Source organism: Ascaphus truei, chromosome 10 (assembly GCF_040206685.1).
Source record: "Ascaphus truei isolate aAscTru1 chromosome 10, aAscTru1.hap1, whole genome shotgun sequence".
Classification (NCBI taxonomy): Eukaryota; Metazoa; Chordata; class Amphibia; order Anura; family Ascaphidae; genus Ascaphus; species Ascaphus truei.
The window spans coordinates 11,925,556-11,948,373 of NC_134492.1; the positions used below are offsets into that span (position 1 = coordinate 11,925,556).

Here is a 22,818-nt window from a genome sequence, read left to right on the forward strand (position 1 = left end):
CCAGCACCGCCCATCAGATCACAGTGCGCACGCGCTACCTGTCTCGGGCTCGCTCGTCATTTCCAACGGTCCTTTTTTTTTGGCGTTCCTTGTCTCCCCTCGCGAGATTTGGAGGTGGCTTCCTGCGGGTGGTCGGGCAGACAGTCTCGCGAGACTTGCGCGGTAAGATGGCTGGCGCGCTGGTGTGCTGAGGAGAAAGTCAGGCGGTATGTGCGGGCTGCCGGGCTGTCCTGTTCCAGTTGTCCGCTCGCTGCCCGTCACCAGGCCTCCTCCTCCGGGGCTGAGCCCGCATGTCCGGGACCCCCAAGCGGGGCCGCTCTGCTCCATGATTTCCCGTCCGTATTAATCACCCGAGTTACCCGCCGCGCTAGCGATGACCGGGGAGAAGATCCGCTCCCTGCGCAGGGACCACAAGCCCAGCAAGGACGAGGATTTGCTGGAGCCCGACGAGGAGGCCGCGGCCGGAGGAGGAGGAGGCGGCGGCGGCGGCACCACCTTCACCAGGACCGGGAAAAATAAAGGCAGCAAGATCTTCAGCAACCACCGAGTGTCTAACCCGGCCCTGCACCAACACAACCACCAGCAGCAGCTCCAACCCGAGGACAAGGCCCTGAGCTACTTCCCCGTCCACGAGTGTGTGCTGAAGGGGGACACCCGCCGGCTCTCCTCCCTCATCAGGAGCCATAGCATCGGCCACAAGGATAATCATGGTCAGTGTATGGCGGCCTATCTTTCACTCCCCCCCTCATCTACCCCCCCCCCTCATCTACCCCCCCCCTCATCTACCCCCCCCCTCATCTACCCCCCCCCTCATCTACCCCGCCCCTCATCTACCCCCCCCTCATCTACCCCCCCCCCCCTCATCTACCCCCCCCCCCTCATCTACCCCCCCCTCATCTACCCCCCCCTCATCTACCCCCCCCCTCATCTACCCCCCCTCATCTACCCCCCCCCCTCATCTACCCCCCCCCCCTCATCTACCCCCCCCCCCTCATCTACCCCCCCCCCCCTCATCTACCCCCCCCCCCTCATCTACCCCCCCCCCTCATCTACCCCCCCCCTCATCTACCCCCCCTCCCCCTTTTCTCTCCCCCCCTCCCCCTTTTCTCTCCCCCCCTCCCCCTTTTCTCTCCCCCCCTCCCCCTTTTCTCTCCCCCCCTCCCCCTTTTCTCTCCCCCCCTCCCCCTTTTCTCTCCCCCCCTCCCCCTTTTCTCTCCCCCCCTCCCCCTTTTCTCTCCCCCCCTCCCCCTTTTCTCTCCCCCCCCTCCCCCTTTTCTCTCCCCCCCCTCCCCCTTTTCTCTCCCCCCTCCCCCTTTTCTCTCCCCCCTCCCCCTTTTCTCTCCCCCCTTTTCTCTCCCCCCCTCCCCCCTTTTCTCTCCCCCCCATTTTCTCTCCCCCCTCCCTCTCCCTCCTTTTCCCCCTTTTCTCTCCCTCTCCCCCTTTTTCTCTTTCTCTCCCCCCTTTCCCCCCCTCTCCCTCTTTCCCCCCCTCTCCCTCTTTCCCCCCCTCTCCCTCTTTCCCCCCCTCTCCCTCTTTCCCCCCCTTTCCCCGGCCTCTCATCCTTTTCCCCTTTTCTTTCCCCCCTTTCCCCCCCCCCCTTTCCCCCCTTTCCCCCTTTTCTCTCCCTCTTTCCCCCCTTTTCTTTTCCCCTTTTTCCCCCCTTTCTCTCCCCCCTTTTCCCCCCTATCCCCCCCCCCTTTTCCCCCCTTTCCCCCCCTTTCTTCTTCCCCAAGTTGGGGGTGAGGGTTGTGGTTGATCAAGTCCCTTATATACTCGGTTCGCCGTGTAAATAGCCTCCACCGTTTTTAAAAGCATTACTCTCCTGTTTAACACATCACTGTCATTAATTCAAGTTTGTCCTATTGCTTACAGCAATGTTAATAATAATACATTTATTTGCTATAGCGCTTTTTTCCCAGTGGGACTCTTTAAGCGCTTCAAAATAACAGTATAGTGTGCGGTATGCAGCGCACAGAAATATTTACATGTTGTATGGGGAATGGTAACACGTGGAATATTAAATACACATTTGTATTGTTTCTTATAAAATAAATGAGAGCTATAACTGGTCTATCCTAATCTGTTGGTCTTAAAATAATTTCCAGTTAGCCCAGTGACATGTATCCCTACAGGGAATCTAAATGAACAACCCCTGTCATCAGTAGGCAGATATAGATATATACAAATAAGCAGTTGAACTGACTGTATTTTGTTAAAAATAATAATAATAATTCTGGCATTTTGGTAACAATCTGTAACACTGACAAAGTGGTTTGGGGGAGGAGAAGCATAATTACATTACTGTGGGAAAGCAGCAGTGATTGTCCCTTTTCCTGACCTTTGACACCGTGTGGCAGGTGCTGCTATGGAATGTCAAAAATCACTGATGGGCTGGGAAAGAACAGCTGGGAGCTGACCAGTTCATATTTGTTATTTAGCAACCAATGTTGTTTAATTATATCAATTCAACTTTTGCCATTCCAATACGTGCTCATTTAAATTGAACCTGGTATGTTTTACATGAAAATAGCAAGATTATACAATTTCCTTCTCAAGTTAATATTGAGCAGTAACATCCAAAGCTTCCTTTAAAAAACACATTTTTGTTATGATGTATACATTTTAATCTCCTTACAGACCTTGGTTTGATCTACCATGTCACTTCTGTGAATGCTTTACCTTGACATTCTTGTGTGGTTTTTATTTTTATTTTAATATTTTATTATTATTATTATTATGACCATTTTCTATAGTGCCGAAGATGAGTAATACTTTGTGGGGTACTAAATGGTTTGGCTAGTTGAAGGACTTTGACTGTAGACTTCGGTTTCTCTAGCCTAGTCTAGAAATTCTTTGTAAATGAACACGGCTGGAATTTATTACATGGGATTTTTGGGTTCATCATGCGTTTGTAGATTAAACTAATTCAAAGAACAACATAGTTATAATTATTAATCCTTTTTATGCAGAATACTATAGAAGAATAAGATCTCCCTTGCGATGTGAGTTGAGGGTAATCCAGAACATGTTTAAATAACTTGCATGCTTTAAAATCTCTTGATAGTGGGGATAGCTTTTGCATTTTTCTGTTCCTACAAATGGCTATATACACACACACACACACACACACACACACACACACACACACACACACACACACACACACACACACACACACACACACACACACACACACACACACCACCCCCCCCCCCCCTGCCTATAGGGAACCATGTTAAAAATGGTTTTGAAGCAAAAGGAGGCACTGTGTGCTCATTTGCATGTCATTTCCCAGAATCCCTTGCTGCAGTGGAAGTGCTGGGTGATAATGGTGAAAGGCAGGGTTGCAGACCTGTCTAAGACATGCAAATGAGCATACAGTAATTCTTCCATTTGCTATATGCTTTTCAGTGGAGGGTTTTTGTCACTTTTTTTACCCACCATAACTTAACTAAGTTTGGTAAACCCCATCCTCATTGCTTCATTTTTGCATAGCCGGTATAACCAACCCCACACTGATGAGACCCATCAAGGTCGAAACGGCTGTCTGTTGGTGGGTTTACTGGCTATGCATCTTAACCCTGGCTGTGCTCAAAGCTGTGACAATGCAGCAAGCTTAAGCCTATAGGGAACCATGTTAAAAATGGCTTTGAAGCAAAAGGTGGCATTGTGTGTTCATTTGCATGTCATTTCCCAGAATCCCTTGCTGCAGTGGGTGTGCTGGGTGATAATGGTGAAAGGCGGGGTTGCAGACCTGTCTGACATGGAAATGAGGTGTGTGTGTGTGTGTATGTGTTTGTGTGTGTGTGTGTTGGGATGCCCTTTTATTATGCTAAATAATCCTTCACTGTGAGTTGGCAACTAAATTAAGCCACATTATGGTTGCATCACAATTTGGATATTAGTAGTTGCATTTTTTTTCTTCCATTTGGTGGAACAGTTGTTTCGGTCTGACAAGACGTTTCTGAAGTCATGAAAGCACTGTTAGAAAAGTGTGTATGTCTGCCAATCTATATCAAATATAACCGCACCAAAAAAAATATCAATGTTAGTGACAATAAATAAATGGCGTAATATTTTGATATAAATGTGCAATAACGTAACTGCAAAAACCATGTGAATAAAATAATACTGTCATAGACCGGCAAAAATGTGATCAAAAAATATTACCAGTTTACCCACAGTTGGGCAATCTATATTCAATAAACCTTTTGTCCAAAAGGAAGTCCATATATTAACAGCAAGTTGTCAGTAGGAGATTTAAGTCCTGATTTTGCATCAAAAGTATTTTGAATCTAAACCCACCTAGATGTAAAGGGGGACGTGTTCAAGACCCATGGTGCTCAATGCGGTGTTTTCTTTATTATGGATCCTAGAAAATGTTAGAGAACACCATGTGTCCATGAATCATTCAAAATGCTCCTTCTAAAAAATCAAACTCACGGTACATATGGTGAGCACAACTACAATATTTTTGCAGCTATTCAAATATCTGTATGCCCCCATTGACATGTTTTTTTTTTTTTGGCTACCCTTTCTATTTTAGTATTGTTACATGTGTTTTTCATTTGTATTCATAAAGAGTATTATGAGTCATATCGCAATGGTTGATGTATAAATTCTTGCCCTGAAATGAGTGTGCATAGGCCTGAGTAAGTCAATACATGAGGTGTGTGTGTGTGTGTGTGTGTGTGTGTGTGTACACCTTTTTGAATGTGCTAGTAATTATGGCCATTTTCTGTTCAATAATGGTATGCTTGTTTAAAATACATACAGTGTATATTTAAAAAGATAAAATTTCTCAGCTCTTTTATGCAAGTGAAAATCATTGTGTGATTAGTAATTGGAGTGTGACTAATATTAGGCATGGACACAGGTATTTTGTTGTGCGGTAATAAAGCATGTATTAATGTTAAAATTGTAGTTAATGGATTAGTTTAGTTATTAGGAATGTTTGCATCATAGCTGCCAGTTTGACACCTAGTCATGTACCTTGGGTGCTACTTGTTCTGCTGCTACTTTTGCATTGTCCTATATTTCTTTGTTAAATTGCATTTTAAAGCTATTTCAGAAAATGGGAGCTCTGTTCATAATCAACTATTCCCTACCTGAAATATTTATATAAAGTGCTGTTTAAAGTTTTATCAGAATAACTTGCGTGTTTGCTGCCCTAGATCTGTCATCCTCAGTCAGCCTTTCCAGAAAAATTGTATTTTTTGTTTCAAAGCCTTTGGTTATTGCAATAATATTTCCTAATGGTGGCTTTATTAATTGGGACCTGTGTTCTGTGGCTTTTTATTCTGTGTAGTCATTTCTGCTCATGTTCAGATTTTTACCTTTGCTTTGAAGATGAATCCCCCCCCCCCCCCCGCATTATTTGTAATCTTCTGACACTTAAAATATTCTTCAGATATTGCTTTAATTTAAACCAGGGGTGGGGAACGTCAGGCCCGAGGGCCGTAATTTAGCTGTAAATTAGCAGTCTTGGATTGATCCTTTAAAAGGCATCGCTTTAACACACAAAAGCACATTTACAGTTAAAATCCTTGGAAGACAATGCCCTTGTGTAAAATTAAATAAAAATAATACAAAAAAGAAAAATCCATTGAATGCTTAGTTTAGCATCTCCGAGCCACCGTGGTACTTGGTCCAGCCATATGTGTAAGGGCCGTATAAGGCCCTCAAAATCATTTGGTCTGGCCCTGCTAAGGCAACTGCTATAACCGGGGTCGCGCTAATTTAAAAAAAAAATGGCTGCCGCCCAATCGGGAGGAGGTGGTGGGAGGCGCCGCCAGCCCTACAGGATCCCCAGCAGCCACCGTACTAGCCCGCAGCATTCCACGCACTTCCCCCATGCTTCTCCAGCACTTACCCCAGCATCCGCCCTACACGATCCCCCCAGCAGCAGCAGCAACTACCAGAGGTAGGGGGGCGGGGTTCTGTGTGCTTACATGCCTGCCGTGTGCCTGCCTGTCTGTGTCTGTATGGCCCGCGAACGATGTTATAAATATCCAAATGGCCCTTGGCAGAAAAAAGGTTCCCCACCTCTGGTTTAAACAATATGGGTAGGTCTACAAAGTTTTTGTATTTCTGTGGTATTACATATAGGATCCTAAGTTTTTAACTGTACAAGACTTTTTTTTTCCCCCCAAGGCCAATGTATTATAATGGCTACTGGATTGTAAACTATAGGACTTTCTTTTTCTTTTAGGTAATACTCCCTTACACCTTGCTGTAATGATGGGCAATAAAGGCAAGTAGTTTATTCTTGTATCCATTTGATTATTAGTATGTTATTACAAAGTGCCATAACCAATATATTTAGTCTTAAGATTGGAGGTCTAAGCAGTAACTTGGACTAAGGTTGGGCCGTGTTTGGACAACATCGGCCATTGAGTTTTAAGTGGAATTCTGGGCAAATACGGCCCGATTGGCTGATATAGAATAAGCTCTTAAACCTTCAATAGTGACACTGGTAAGCAAACCTTTTACTTAAAAAATACTTAACACAGATTTAAAAAAAAAAAATGAAACATGACTTGGCTGGAAATCTGTCACTGATGGACATGTCCCCGTTAGCTTCCCATTGCAATGCAATCCATTTAAAGGAAACACTTGGGTAACTTGCAACATTTTATTGTATTAATGTTTTGGAATTAGAAACGCTTTCTTTATTAGTGGACGTTTCAGTGTTTGAGCCCTACTTAATTTGCAAGATACTGGCTACGCTTTACCAGGCAAGATACCCTGGCTACCAACGGTAACTTACTTGGTTGTCTGATGAAAAATGGTTCTTGAACTCTAGAATTATGTAACGAAAGCAGCCAAAAAAATGCATACACTGCTATAAGCATTGTAGGTTCTATGCAGTAACAGAAACCGGATGGGCTGGCACAATCGACAAGATGCAGAAAAACACAATAATGAATAAATACCTCCAATCTGTTTCTCTTTTGCCGTTTTATTTTTACCAAGTGCAATTGTTAATGTAAAAGCTAGTTTGGGTCATTGATTATTGCTACAATCTGGTCTGATTGGGATTGTCCAAAGAGAGAGTGAGAAACGCTATTTAACCGGAATAAATAGTTTCTAGTTTTAAGTTACTAGAGGCAATTGTATATAGAATGTTCTTGTTCTGTTTTATAGAGTGTGCTCATCTTCTTCTGGCTCACAATGCTCCTGTGAAGGTGAAAAATGCTCAGGGTTGGAGCCCTCTGGCAGAGGCCATCAGCTACGGAGACAGACAGATGAGTAAGCATTGTGTACTTAATGATCACTTACAGGGCATCAGTCATCCCATTACTACTCCTTTTTTAATATAAAGAATATATCAAATGGATGGCATGACTTAAAGTCTTTGCATGGAGTTGGTTTTGTAGCAAATACTTAGGCTTCAGGCATGGTGGAACAATTCGTGCTGCTCGCTCAACCAGGAGCTTTTTGCTGGCCTGGCAGAGGAGACAGCAAGCGCGCTTGGGAGGCGGGTGGTGGGCGTGTCGGCAGGCAGCGCTATTCTAGCGCCGACGTCAACGTCACGCATGAAAATGCCGGCTGCAGCCTCATTGGATATCGAGCGGTCATGTGACCGCTCCCCTGAGCGGCAAATTTCAAACTTGCCTGTCTCTGCAAATTTTCTCAGCCTCCGTACGCATGCGGAAGCAGCCGCTAAAGCCACGCTGATGACAGATGCAAGGGGTAAGTGCATCCGCTCAGCACGGCTCAGCACAACCCTATCTACTATGTCCCAGGCCTTATGAATGACAGATTGAGCTCAATGCTTTGTCTTACATCCACATCATGCATAAAGGCGAAGTTAAAATAACATCTTCCATATATTTGCTGCCAGTTTAGGAATGTTACTTCTTGTGCATTCATCATTGTTATACAAAATATTACAGATTCCGTGTCCACAATAAACCAGAATATAATATGGTGCTGGCAGATGCAGCAGCAAAATGTAAAGAATTGTAACCATGGGCGATAATGCGGATGCTGTAGACTTGCTGGAGTTTAAGCTGCTATGTGAGGCTTTAGTCTCAGGAAATGCTAGAATGCAAGGAAGGCTTTAACTGTTGGAGCCTTGCAAGAACTCTTGGGCTTATGACTGCGGATATAACTTGAGCGCACAGCCATTCTTTTCCAGTTCAAAAGACGAGACGTGGGACCACTGCTGGGAAAGTGTAGCAAATGGATAGAAAGAGTTTTTGTGGGAAAGAAGGAACCTCATGTTTTTGCCCTAATAAAATGGATGAGTTTGTATTGATTCAATGTAACTCCTCCGCTACCAGAGCAGAAATCTTGGCATGTCTTGTGTGAGAAATTCCTGTGGTCTCGGACGCAAAATAAATGTGAAGCCTGCTTGCCAGGCATTACATGTGGTTGTACAGTGGCTTTGGGTGACCCATGCAAAAGCTTCTGTAAATCACTTGTAGTGTAATGGAAGATGGTACAGTTGACCCGTTACATTGCATTAATAATGCATCAATGTAACACCATGATATTGATATGCAAAGATGGAACAACAGCTAAGTTCTTTCAATTTTACACGTTATTTTATTTAGCTGCTGCAATACCCAAAACAAAGGATTTTGATTTTTGCATTTAATATTTTTATTGCTCAAAAAAAACCTATAGGTTCACTGCTGGAAAAAAAAATGGAAATTTAACTTTGGGGTTTATTTCAATGCTTTGTACATTTCAAAATCTGCAATGGATTTAATCATTCTCCATTTTTTAGTTACAGCATTACTACGGAAACTAAAGCAGCAGTCCAGGGAAAGTGTTGAAGAAAAGAGACCTCGGCTTTTAAATGCCCTAAAAGAGGTAATGTAAGATAGCCTTTTTGTTTAAAAGATTGATTGCATTTCTAAGCCAATGTATTATTCATTTACCCATGTTACTGTAGTTCATACTAGTCTGAGCCTGATGACAGTATATAAAAGATTTTGGCAAAAATGATCTTCTGTGCGAAATTGTATTACTTTATTATATTTATATAGTACTTTGTATTCTTGTGTTAACTTGTGGGATTAATGGAATTTTTAAATCCTGGGGGGCGCTGGTGATAAATTGCTAATGCACATCAATATTATATTAGAAGTAGCAGAAGCTTCATTACGTTGGGTTTTGCTTGATTTAAAACTATACAAACTTTTTACTTTTTAACGTTTTCACTTTTTATTCAGTTGATAAAAATTCTGCTTTTGATTTGCAGCTAGGAGATTTTTACTTAGAGCTTCACTGGGATTTTCAAAGCTGGGGTAAGAGTCATATTATTTTTAAATCACATGCTGTGTGATTGCAACACTATGTAAATTCAGTGTTTTGTGTATATAATATTTACTATACATGTGCGTATATATTTGAGAGATCTGTGGATATGCATGACTTGTGTGCATTTGTAAAATAAATAACAATATTAAGTACTGTAAATCTTGGACAAACATGCTTAAAATCAGCTTTCCCTCGCTAATGTGTAAAATCTAACTCTGGATTTTGTAGTTGACACTCAGGTTGTCTTTGTGTAGCCTAGGTCTTTTATTATATCTTCTGTTTAAGAGTGTTATTGAGGTTTGAGTCATTCATGTGATTTATGCAAAACACAATGTTTTTCCATGTATTTAACATCTTGCTTGGAACATGGGTTGCAAGGCATGTTACGTTCTATACCTTTCTGCTGCTAGAAGGGTATACAATGTACTGCTGACCTCTTAGCAGCAACAGAGTTCAAGCTGCCGTTTATATAAAAAAAAATAGAAATATATATATATTTGACATTTTTTTTTTTTTTTTTACCATTCAATATGTGCATCGATTCACAATCTGCACACTGACAAGTGATTAGCTCAGCTGCAGATCGATCTGTTCTCCTGTTCTGCTCAGGGTTATTTATTTCAGTTCTTGCACAGCATTTTGGGCAATGTAGTTCTTGGAATATGATTGACTGGGCAGTTACTAGATACAATTGGTTCACTGCTAGAGAGAGGGCGGGGCTCGAGCCAGAGCCTATCCGAAGGGGAACATATTATTATTATTTTTTTTGTAATATAAATGCTACAAGTATTTTCTCATAGTACAGAACAGATTTATTTAAAAATAAAATAAAAACGTAGGATATTGCTTGAACGTCTGCTTTAATGTTGATCTCCATTCTATCAAGAAGTAGTTTAGGAATTATGTTGAACTTGTTGAATCAGATTAAGACTTACTATTTCACCAATTTGCTTTTTTAAATCTAAGTTCAAATAGGTTTTTAATTTATGTGCATTTTATTTAATTATGGTCAGGCTTAGTAGTTTGTCTAATCTGATAATGCAGTTCTGGTCACTGGGGTATCACAATAACAAATTGAATTGTTGTTTTCTCTTTTAATGCTCAGTGCCTTTGCTTTCTCGAATCCTGCCTTCCGATGCCTGCAAGATCTACAAACAAGGTATAAATATCAGGTAAGTGCCCATCTCTTCCTATTCATTTTTAGGAATGATTATTGCAAGATAAATTCACCTCATTGGTTGTAAAGTAATTTATCATTTCTTTTCAGAAGTGTATGACAAAATATCTCAGGGCTAAGCTTGCTTCTTTAGGGTTTGCATAGTGAAAAGAGAATACCCAATGATGTATTTCAGCGATGGCCAACTTCGGTCATCAAGGGCCAACAGGTCATGTTTTCAGAATATCCCTGCTTCAGCACAGGTTGCTCAGTCATCTGAGCCACGTGTGTTGAAGCAGGGATATCCTGAAAACCTGAACTATTAGTGGCCCTTGAGAACTGGAGTTGGACACTCCTGGTCTATTTAAAGTTTACTGTGTGTTCACAACTCAAACGTTGTTGTTGTGTTTGTTTCTTTTACACTAGGCCTACTACTGTGAGATTTGTAAAAGAAAAAAACCTAGGCCTATTTTGGACTTATACTTATTTGAGATTTGTACAATGTTAGATAATGGTGTTACTATTTTAATATTGATTGTCATAGTATAGTGTATAATAACTTTGATCAGTGTCAAAAATGTGTACACACACACGTTGCAAGCAATTAGTAGATTTAACTGATCAGAATCCGTGAATTTTCCTAAAGTTCTGGCCATATCTCCCGAGCCCTTATTTTTCCAAAATTATTTTGGTAATCAGTTTTTTGTTTTTTAATATGGTCTTTCAGAGAATGTGAAATATGAATTCCATAACACAAACAAATGTTAATGTTTCCTAAAACTGCTTCTGGCATAAGGCCTCCATGTGTGGAAGGATTCATTGAATGTGTACCCGATTATTATTATTTTTTTACCATAGGCTTGACACTACTCTTATAGACTTCACTGACATGAAGTGCCAACGAGGGGATCTGAGCTTCATTTTTAATGGCGATGCTGCACCCTCCGAATCATTTGTAGTTTTAGACAATGAACAAAAAGTTTACCAACGAATACATCATGAAGTAAGTGAAGGGAATTGCAAAGGGTTATTTTTGTTGCATATAATTTGATTCCCAATTTAACTGTAACTGTGAACATCACACAGCTATATGTGTTTGAAGACAGAAGAGATTCCAGATCCTGAACAAGAGAGACTCCATATTGTCTGTACACACACACTTGCACTCAGTTAATAAAAATTATTAGATGTAGAAAAACGATGGGGATGTGCAGTAATAAAGCCCAATAGATAAGAACGGAGTCTAAATTATGGTTAGGAAGTCATACATCACTGGTTGGAAGACAGGCAGGAAAGTGTGGAGGACATAATGTTAGAAAACCAGACAAGGACAGAAACAGTACGAGTGCAGGGCATACTCGTTAAAATATGAGGCTGGATAACAGAATTAGAGAATGTTATCGGTGAAAAATAACATGTTGAAATGGCAGATGCATATGGGAAAAACAAGATATAAATGGGCTGTCCATTTTTGTTAAAATCTGGTGTATATTGAATTCAGAATTACTTGGGACTTGTGCTGACTAATTCTCCATTCATAACTTGCTGTGATCCGTGTAAAGAACGTTGATGAGATGTAGTGGTGCTGTGTATCTGTATCGGAAGAAATACTGTAACAAAAAATTAGATCCGTAGACTTATTGACTAAGGTGACACCTTAACTTAAAAATTGGAAAGGACCTATATTCAGTATACCCTTTGCAGATCCTTAAAGCATATTGCTGTAATCGCAGGCCGTCTTGAACTGGAGTTAGTCTGTCAAGGATGGCCAACTCCAGTCCTCAAGGGCCACCAACAGGCCAGGTGTTCAGGATATCCCTGCTTTGACTGATTGAGACACCTGTGCTAAAGCAGGGATATCCTGAACACCTGACCTGTTGGTGGCCCTTGAGGACTGGAGTTGGCCACCCCTGGGCTAAGATATGCAGCACTAAATGTTGCAACAACCACAAGCTTCAAAATACTCTGAATTCTTTTAAATACATCTCCAAAATAAAAGCAGCAGCAGCAGCTTTGGAAAATGTTGGTTTTGTATTTTAAGTGATGGTTTTTCATTTAGCCATTTTCAAAATTGCCCTCAAATGTATGTGTCAATATTATGTGCTTTTGTCTCTAGGAATCAGAAATGGAAACAGAAGAGGAAGTTGACATTTTGATGAGTAGCGATATTTATTCGGCTACGTTATCAACTAAATCCATCAATTTTACACGTGCCCAAACAGGATGGCTTTTCAGAGAGGATAAAACAGTACGTTGTCATTCATTCAATGCTTTATTCATTTAGTAATCCCCATGAAAATCGTATTACAAAACCTAGCCGTTGTATTTGGGAGGGAAGTGAAGTACTTGCTGGTTCTGAGTCATGTTTACTAAGCAGTGCCATCCCATAATGCACCTTTCCGGAGCCAGAAGAACCGTTCAGCCCTTTTACTTGAATGAGCATTACGGTGTGTTATGGAGAAGCACGGTCTTCCACTGTCTTTTAAACAGTTGATCCCCCAGTGGCCACAATGTGTGACCATCAATGTTTCCCCGAATGCCGCAGGTGCATGCAGTTAATTTATAAGATGTTAAATCCCGGAATATGTTTATATAACAGTGTACACCATCCGTCCAACAATACAAATGCATTACTATCTTATGACAACTGTACCCGTGTGCATTATTAGCTCAATTGTGCAGGCTGGACACTATAAAACACAGACAAAAGGAGCAGTAAGGGCATAAGTGTATACACATTGCAAGGATCTTTTTAGTGTATGCCAAAAAATGTTCTTCCCTTGACAGTATATCCATACTAACCTGACATGGTTTGAGAACGTAATGGCCCATTACCTTATAAATCCTATGTGTCTTTTTGGAAATATGTAGAATTAGATGAACCTTACTGCATTCCTACCCCCCACTTTTAATGTATTAAGCTTCCTTGGTTTTCTTTAGCAACTATTTAGGAAGCCACAGCACTTCCTCTTGAAATAGGCAGACACATTAGATTCCCGGGGAAGTAGGATCTTTGCCGATCGATCACTGGAGAATGGATCTAGCTCAGATAATTGCATTGCCTTAAAGGTATAGAACTGCTGCAATTATTAAAATAAAAAATGGCAGCAGGGAACATCCTTTAAACAGGACTCTTATTTTTTTATTTTTTTTTAAGCTTACCTATGTATTTTTTTTTTTTTTTTTGTAGGAGAGAGTAGGAAACTTCTTAGCAGATTTTTATCTGGTAAATGGACTTATATTGGAATCACGAAAAAGAAGGGAGCATCTCAGTGAGGAGGACATACTCCGAAACAAAGCCATCATGGAAAGCCTGAGTAAAGGGGGAAACTTGGTTGAACAGAATTTTGAGGTATGTTTTATTAACCGTCCTTGGCATATGTACGTGGACACATTTTACGCCTAAATATTAGTCTTCAATTTGTCATGTGGCAGTGAATGCAATTTTGTTTTCGTTTTTTACTTTCACAGCTTTGAAAACACATTGATTATCGCTTTAATCCAGTGGTGCTCAACTCCAGTCTTCAAGGGCCACCAACAGGTCAGGTTTTAACGTGATCCCTGCTTCAGCTCAGGTGGCTCAATCAGAGGCCAGTCTTCGATTGAGCCACCTGTGCTGAAGCTGGGATATCCATAAAACCTGACCTGTTGGGCAGTCTTAAGGACTGGAGTTGCCCACCCCCGGTTTAACTCCTTCACTGCCATAACATGCAGTGCAACATTCCCCCAGCAGTACTGGAGGGGTTAACATCTTCATATATCCATTAACCTCTTTGGTGCCAGAAAAGAGCCCATAACTCTTGAAGGACACTGGCTTAGGCTAGGTCCCCAGTACATGCTGCATTGGCCGCCGTGTTGCAGAACCAGATTTTTCTGAAGACAGTAAAATTGTCTTCAGAACATTGCAGCTTGCCACGCCCCCCGGCGGTTCAGCCAATGAGGGCGAACCTGCCAGGTGATATGGCTGCGTCCCCGTCGCAATCTCCTGCAGCTCAGCCACAGACCGGAGATCACAGCGGCATGCGCCGCCAGGCGCGCGTGCAGCGCCTGGGCCGTAGCCTTACGGATTTCTTCAGAGCTGAAGGATTGAACTAGAAATAAACTTTCAGTATGGGTAATGGAGAAGTAGGAATACAAGATTAACAAAATATTTTCATTGACTAATCTGTACGTAACGTGCCGAAGATGTCCGCGTGCTGCTGAATTTCATTCCCTTTTTTAAATTTTTTATTTTAAAACATCTTTTATCCCTGACTTGGTATAGCCGGTGCGGAGACAGTCACTAACGCCACCTCCTCCCAACACCATTACCTGGGAAGAGTACACGTCTGCGGAAAATGGAAAGTACGTATTGTGCCCCATGTTTTCTTTTGTTTGATTGGTTGCCAGCTAATGCAGTCGGCCTGGTTCTCCTTATTAAAGAGAACAGACCTACCAGATAATATCTGGGAAATTTGAAACATCGGTAAATAAATGGGTCCGAATTGTTTGTTTTAATATAGCCACAGATAAATCTTTTAGCAAATATTTAAAAAAAACCTTTCTATTGCATTGAAGCTGTAGTCCTATTAATGCATTTCCTTTTCTACTCAGAGCTCCTCACCTCGGAAGAGAACTGGTCTGTAAGGAGAACAAGAAAACATTTAAAGCAACAATAGCCATGAGTCAGGATTTCCCTCTAGGGATTGAATCGTAAGTCGATTTTTATGTATTCTGTAAGGCAAGGATGTAATACATTTTATTTTTTTAAACAATGCAAAGAAGAATATTTGATATATTCCATGATATATATTTTTTCTCTTCAATACTTTTTTTTTTTGCCTTAATTTAAAATTTTACAAAACATGATCATTTGTAAAACCAACTCTAAAAATGGCACAGAAGATTTTAGTCTGTCACGTACACCCTGGTTAACTGGCCGCACAGTTCTTACTACCCATACGACATTACACCCCATTTACACTGTCACCATCAGGATTTATTCCAGGACTTACACCCAGGGAAAACCCTGGTCCCCCAAATAAATGCACAATTTAACAAAACAGGGTGGTAAAACGTGTTTAAGAGGAGATCAATCTCTCCAGAGGTAATTATGTTCAATTAGAGTTTAAAGATCAAATGTTGGATTTAATATCGCTGTGTTGGAGTCATTGTACAAAAAAGGATTACAAAGAATCAGACTAAGATAAAACCGTTTAAAAATAAAAAGTAATACTGTACTTGATTGACGAAATGAAGTAGTTGTGAGCAAACAATTCAAATGACTTGGAATAGGTTCTCCCAGGAGCTAATGAGAAGACTATGAGATCCAAACACTGTGTACCATCAGATTAATCTAGTTTGTATCCAACACACAATTCTTAAACCCGACAATTATTTGATCGGAGTAAATCCAGACCTGACAGTCCTGTTGGCAAGTCATTTGTCACTTCTTATTAGCTACAGACGAGACCACGAGTATTCAAAAGCTTGCCGTAAACTAGCCCGGTTACATTCTGGGTATGTGCTGGGTGTAACCTGGCTAGTTTAAGGCATTTCTGCATTGACTAACGACCCATAGGATTAACACAGCAGGGGTCCCTGGCAGTCCCATTCAGTTTGACTGGGACTGCCATGGACACCCGCTGTTAATCTGATGGGCCATTAATCAATGCAGAAATGCTGGGGCTAGTTTAGACACTGGTACAGAAGAACAGCTGTTATGTAAACAGATATCAAGTGAGTAACCCCCCACACTTCTTATTAGAACAACAAAAGTGATGAATAAACAAAAAGCTTTGAGGATCTTATTAAACTCAAAGTGGTGTACAAAATGCATATACATCACCTCAGAGCGCCTACTCATTGAATAAAATCACTTTTTGAATTAAAGGCAGCAAGCTGCAACCCTTTTTGGAACCATCTTTAGCCATTTTTCAAGCCAAGTTCATTATAGTATTCTGTACATGAATCCCCTTTTTGAGGGGCGGAGAAGCGGGCTGTGCAGTAATTAAGATGATGGTGAAGGCTTGCACAGCGCTCTTCTCCCCCGAAAGAGGATTACGTTTCTCGCTCTAATAAGTAGCGATTGGTGACATTTTGCCGACAATCGAATTTGCTGCGACTTGGGTGCTTTACAGCCGTGGATATTCACAGCTTTAGGGTTACATGCCTACCATCGTGTGTACGCCACCGCACATTTGATGCGCCCAGAGGTTCCCGGCCCTGGAATATGGGTTTTGCTGCAGAGGGAGAGTCCTATTTTATTAGTCCCAAGTGCTATATCCCCTCAAACCAACTTTCCAACAACATGTGGAGACGTGCTCTAAAGAGCACACGTGGAATACATGCTGCTAGGATATGCAAAGTCTATTGTAATAACTCCTATTTGTGTAACTCAGGCGTGGTCTTTTTTGTGCACAGTTTTCTCAATGTGTTTGAGGGGATACTTAGCACTTGGGAGTCTAGTAAAATAAGTCCCCTCCATCTTTATGCAAAGGGAAAACAGTAGAGATTTCAGGAGCATTTGGCCACACTAATTTTTACTGTTCACTCTGAAGAATTTGCGGCTCAAGTTTTGGCACATTTGCCCATCTCTCGTGCTGGGGTCACCCACTTGAAACATCTGTTTACTTATAGTGGATTATAGAAGTGATCTTCCACCTTGTACAAACACTACTTTTACTTTCTTTATTCAAACAATCTTAGTAAGTGCTGAATTATATAATTTGCCTTTAACTCCCAACTCTCACACAATAGTTAACAACATATTCATGGTTACCTGTGTGATCATAATCTGGCGAACCTCCCGCACTTACATGTATGCAACGTGATAAGTTTCTTTTGAACCTTGAGGTTAAGAAATTTAGTAGCAACTGGCCTCATTCTACTAATTTCTGCAATGTACCGACCAATTGTGGTCATGTTATACAAACTGACGCGGTACTGCTGCAGGTTGTCCAAAATTGACTTCAGTTTAAACCTTTTCATTGGATAAAAGCCCATCCCAAGGTGTGAATATGGAAAAAGAAAAGAAACAAAAAACTTATCTGAGACTAAGAAGAAAAAATGCACAGATGCGCACAAGGGATAGAATTAGTATTATTTTTATTAAAACAAACACATAGACAGCTGTGAGGATCCAACCCCTCCTCAGCTCAATGGGTTAACTGCCCAGATACATAAACCATACATATGGTCTCTAAACATAGAATACCCTAAAACAGTGAAACACACACAACAAAAGAAAAACACAATCAATGTTAAAAATAAACAAAGAGTACTAACAGCCCAAGGGAATTTAAATAAAAACCGCCATAGAGAGCTATAATACCGCTGACAGGGGGAAACGAACTGGGGGAAACGTTTCGTGGTGCGAAACGCGTAGAGGTCACGACAGGTCATCCTGCGCGTGTTTGCTGAGAGGCTGAGACGGAGCCTGCCTGAGGCTCTAGTGGTGGCTGTTTTCACCTTCCCTGGTGCCGTGATCCGGATCCTGTACGGTCATCAGTGGACCCCCACCTTTGCCTTAGTGTGAGTGTTCGTTTCCCCCTGTCAGCGGTATTATAGCTCTCTATGGCGGTTTTTATTTAAATTCCCTTGGGCTGTTAGTACTCTTTGTTTATTTTTAACATTGATTGTGTTTTTCTTTTGTTGTGTGTGTTTCACTGTTTTAGGGTATTCTATGTTTAGAGACCATATGTATGGTTTATGTATCTGGGCAGTTAACCCATTGAGCTGAGGAGGGGTTGGATCCTCTCAGCTGTCTATGTGTTTGTTTTAATAAAAATAATACTAATTCTATCCCTTGTGCGCATCTGTGCATTTTTTCTTCTCTGTTTCTCAGGGTGTCCTCCCCCCTTTTAGGGGGGATCACCTCTGAAGTGGGAGCTTCTGGGGAGACGCTCCATGCACGTGCAGCACAGGGATTTTTCCAACTAATACATCCGCAGCACGAGCGCTGAATATCCTTCTCTCTACTTATCTGAGACTAGTTTGTAATATTCCAAAACTAACTTTTTTTCCCCCCTGTAGACTGCTGAATGTTTTAGAAGTAATTGCACCTTTTAAGCACTTTAACAAGCTTCGGGAATTTGTACAGATGAAGCTTCCTCCAGGATTTCCTGTAAAGCTAGGTAAGATGGGTTACAGATGTCGCCATATCGGAACATATATTTATAGCTGGACCTTTCGGAGACAGTGTATTTACAATAAAAAAGTAGACTTATTTCTCTACAGCATGATTTTGTTTTCTCTTTTGTTTTCTTAGATATTCCTGTGTTTCCAACAATCACAGCCACTGTAACCTTTCAAGAGTTTCGCTATGGGGAATTTGATGAATCTATTTTTACGATACCCGATGACTACAAGGAGGACCCAAGTCGTTTTCCTGACTTATAACTGCTTAAGACTTCTTAATTGTTATGCTATAAATTGGATGTTGGTGTAGTATAAATGGTTGCTTGGCAAACTGGTCTGAGGTCCTACAATTCATTAAGGGAATGTATAGCATACTTTGGTACTTTAGTGTTCCTTCCCAAAGAGCGAAAAATCTCATACAGCATGTTCCAGGACTCAGCGTCTCCACAATTGATACGAGCTGGGCAGTATGTCAAGTCGGTGGCACTGGAGAATATAGAAAATGGATGTAACACCCGTGTGTTTTTTTTGTGTTCAGTTTTTGCATTTTTTCATGTTGATATAAAATGCCATGCACCATCACTTAGGTCTAGATTTACCAAGCTTTGTAAAATCAGAGCAAATAACGTGATGTTACTAAAAACAGGAATGGCCGTTTCTTGTCCTGAGTTAATGCCTTATTCACGAAGGTAATCATATGCAAAAATAACGGCTGTAATTAAGCTCATTAAAGTTAATTTAGGAAAACGTTTTATCTATTTCTTGGTGTTACTCTCATCCAGACCCTAAAATAAGGCTTTTGCAGGAGAAAGCAAGCAGTGTAGAAGAGGGTCTATTGACTTGTTTACCTGCACATACATGAATCTATACTCCACATAGTGAGATGCCTGAGAAATATACCAATTTAAATATGTCAAATATATTCAAATGAATTACATTTGCATATTTGCCAAGTATAACAAAATTTTTCTATTTTTATTTGGATGTCACAGGTCACCACGTGATGAATAGGTTAATATTTTTAGGAGGTATAAAATAATAGGTAACCCTTTTCCGGTTCAGCAAAAGCCTTATTTCAGGGTCTGGATGGGAATAATGCCAGAGTTAAGTATGACAACCAACAATACATTATTTCAGGTCGTTAACCTATAACAGAGCTTAGAGAATATGGCATGACGTTCGTTAAAAATAACGCCATGGTTTTTTAATTTTTTTTGTACCAAACTTGGTAACATCACGTTGAATAGGCTTGGTCAGGGGTTTGCAACTCCAATCCTTGTTTTCAGGATATTCCAGCTTCAGCATAGGTGGCTTAGTCAGACTGAGCCCTCTGTGCTGAAGCAGGGATATCTTTAAAACTTGACCTGTTGGTGGTGGTCCATCAGGACTATACCCCACCCCATGGCAATAATGTACAAAAACACTTGGCAAACATTATATTGCGTGCAAATGTCACCATAAATCAGGTGACCTTTTAAATAATTTCAGACCGTTTTTCACAAATTATACACTATGTAACATGATGTAGAGATCCTTATTTGTTAGCTGGCAATGTACAAAATAGAAGGGATCACTTTCTTTGAATGAACCACATGTTGATTAAAGAAATTGTTGCAATTTCCACATATTGCAATCTTCCTAAAAAGCCTACAGAATGTCCGTGCAATTCATTGTGGTGCATGCTGTTTTTACCAAAACTTTATTTTATTCTGTGTTCCTGGCAAAATCATTTCTCTCTCAACCCCCCCTTCCCCCCCAAAAAAACCTATATAATTACTAATTTTGCTGGCCTGATTTCCCTTCATATTTTGAATGTTAAGTTGCTTGGGCAATTAGTACTTAAGGAAGTGTCCTGCAAGCTTCCCCGGAGCTTTATCTTGACTCTCCCTAATCGTTGCTGATATATTACTGTAACCATGTCAGTAGCAATATAAAGAGAATGTGGTTCCATAGCAGTGTCCTTGCAGCAAAACTGGTGCAAAAAAAATAAAAAAATATATATTTTTTTTAAATTTAGGATTTTCATACATTGCTATGTATCATGGTCACACCTGAAAAAGAACACCCATGGAAGGTAAAGTGATTTTAGGAAGTCCGTTTCCCATATAACCAGTAGCTCTATTTGATATATCCCCTTGTTAAAATAAACACAATCCATTAGGTAATTGTTTTTGTGCTATCCTAGCATAGTCTTTTTACTAACTGCACCTTCCTCCTACTACAGTGGCCCTTTGAGCACCTGCACCATCTTGTTAACCCCTTTGTCCACTGGATCAACATGTTTCAGGCAGATGGGTAATAGACAGTTTTGCAAGTTCATTGGAATTTTGTACATTTAAGTAAAATACCTGGAATGGGCACTTTGAAAAGAATATTTTCAATAAGATGTTTACCAAGGAGAAACCAACACATCTTACCAGCAGTCAGCACCCGAAGTTACAGGACAAAGCTGTCTGCACAGCAATGAGGCACCTGTTTTGTGGGGGCAGGGCCCTTTTCAATAAGTTCTGACTATGGCACTGCAGAGGCTAAAAGGACAAATGTAACTTGTTTTTCTTTGACCAGATTTCTTATCTGGTTACAAAAGTATGCACATGGGATCATTGGAAGCTCTGATATTCAGGCTAGCAAATTCAGCCAGGTCTTCCAAATCACTGCTTCAATGTAAAGGGAACAAAACATTTATTTTCCTGCGTTGAACATATTGTTTCAAATCATAGTTATTTGTATAGATATTTTTACTGGAAGTTGTAGACTTGGTCATTCTTTTGTAGTAAAGAAAAGTTAAGTATTATATTGTTTACTGCTGGAATCTCACCCAGTGCTGATTTAATTAAAAACAAAACTAAATCTGTTTGTCTCTGCTTCCAATGTTTGATTTATGCAAGTATTGACAAGTTTATCAACTGTTTATCACTAATGATTAAACTTTGTTTTCCGTATATAATTTGTAAAGAAATAACGAGGGAATGATCAGTTAATTGCTTTGTATTGTTTATAAACCGTGTATATACCAGCATGTTGCGTGAAGTCTAATGGGTGTGGTTTCATTTGTTTTTCATATTGTATGTGAGCTTGATTATGTTTTAATAACTCCGAGGCTGCAGTTTTGCTAGGGAAACCAGTCAAAAGAATTACATTTAAAAAATGTAATCCCTTTAGTAACTGAACAAAGAATGTAAAATGAAATAGACTTCCGTAAACAAATATAACTGCATAATGCAAATATTTTGCTTTGTAATACAAGCACAAATGCCTTTACAGTCAATCAAGTGTTGCCTCCATGGCTCAGGAAAGGGGTAGGTTTGCCTGGGTAACACACAAGGCAGCAGCCATATAAAGTCAAAACCCAGGTCCCAAATCAGTTTTATCACTTTAAAAAGGTCATTTTTAAAGTCCAGTGTTGGGAGTTTGGTAAAGTCAATCATCCAGATTTAACCCCTTAAACATGTCACTGCTATAAGTATAGTGGTCCCCTAATGGTAATCTAAATTTCAAACAAATTGAAAATTCAAATGTTTTGCCCAATATCGAATATTAATTTTCCCCACACCCTTAAGCTTAGTCTGTGTACTGATTGATATTGGGCAAGTACTACCAGGACTACACCATTGGCTCTAACCGATTTAATTGCACCCTTGGGAGAAAAAAAAAGGGGGGGGGAACTTTTTTTTTGACCGAGTACGGTCTTAAGCCTATTTAAAAATGTAATGTCAAATACGATCCTTTTCCCTTAAATCAATTATGCAAATAAGCTTAAGTTACTGCACATTTTAAATTACAATAGGTTTAAATTGGTCTCATTACAGATTTGTTATGAAGTATTATAAACCTACGGGGTCATCCAAACATTCCCCCAAACAAGCTTCATTCATCCGTACACAAGCTCCGCTGCAGACAAGGATTCTGGGTAGTGGTTTGCACATAAGCTTCCAAAGTATGGCACTAAGTTTCTTGTATTTTGTAACGGACTCCTTTATGCTTTGCCTATTGCAATACACACTTGTACAAAAACACTAACTGCGACACCGGATGCAGAGACATCTGACATGGTAGCGGTTCACCAGATATAAGAAACAGTGCCACACAGCTTTCTGAAATTATGCACTCAATATGCAAATTTATCAAACGTGTACGAAAGTAAAAATTTATTATAGCCTACGACAATCTTGCATACATGAAATAGTGAGTACACGTAGGAACACCTAGGTGTGACCTATATAAAAATTATTAGGAGTAGCTGCATTTATGAAGAAAGACCCTAATGCAAC

General features: G+C 40.5%; 1 protein-coding gene across 1 annotated transcript; it reads left to right on the forward strand.

Moving 5' to 3' along the window:
- Positions 1-117: 117 nt before the first annotated feature.
- Positions 118-21,397, forward strand: ANKRD13C (ankyrin repeat domain 13C). Its single transcript, XM_075615828.1, has 13 exons — positions 118-710; positions 6,212-6,253; positions 7,147-7,251; positions 8,738-8,823; positions 9,215-9,260; positions 10,379-10,445; positions 11,288-11,432; positions 12,546-12,677; positions 13,620-13,781; positions 14,694-14,773; positions 15,023-15,121; positions 18,443-18,543; positions 18,678-21,397. The coding sequence occupies exons 1-13, from the start codon at positions 374-376 to the stop codon at positions 18,806-18,808; spliced, it is 1,533 nt and encodes a 510-aa protein (XP_075471943.1). The 5' UTR covers positions 118-373; the 3' UTR covers positions 18,809-21,397.
- The last annotated feature ends 1,421 nt before the right edge of the window (positions 21,398-22,818 follow it).

Coding starts and splice junctions, on each gene's coding strand:
- ANKRD13C (XM_075615828.1), top strand. CDS start 374: ATGACCGGGGAGAAGATCCGCTCCCTGCGCAGGGACCACAAGCCCAGC. Junction 711..6,211: donor CGGCCACAAGGATAATCATG/GTCAGTGTATGG, acceptor TTTTTCTTTTAG/GTAATACTCCCTTACACCTT. Junction 15,122..18,442: donor TTCCCTCTAGGGATTGAATC/GTAAGTCGATTT, acceptor TCCCCCCTGTAG/ACTGCTGAATGTTTTAGAAG.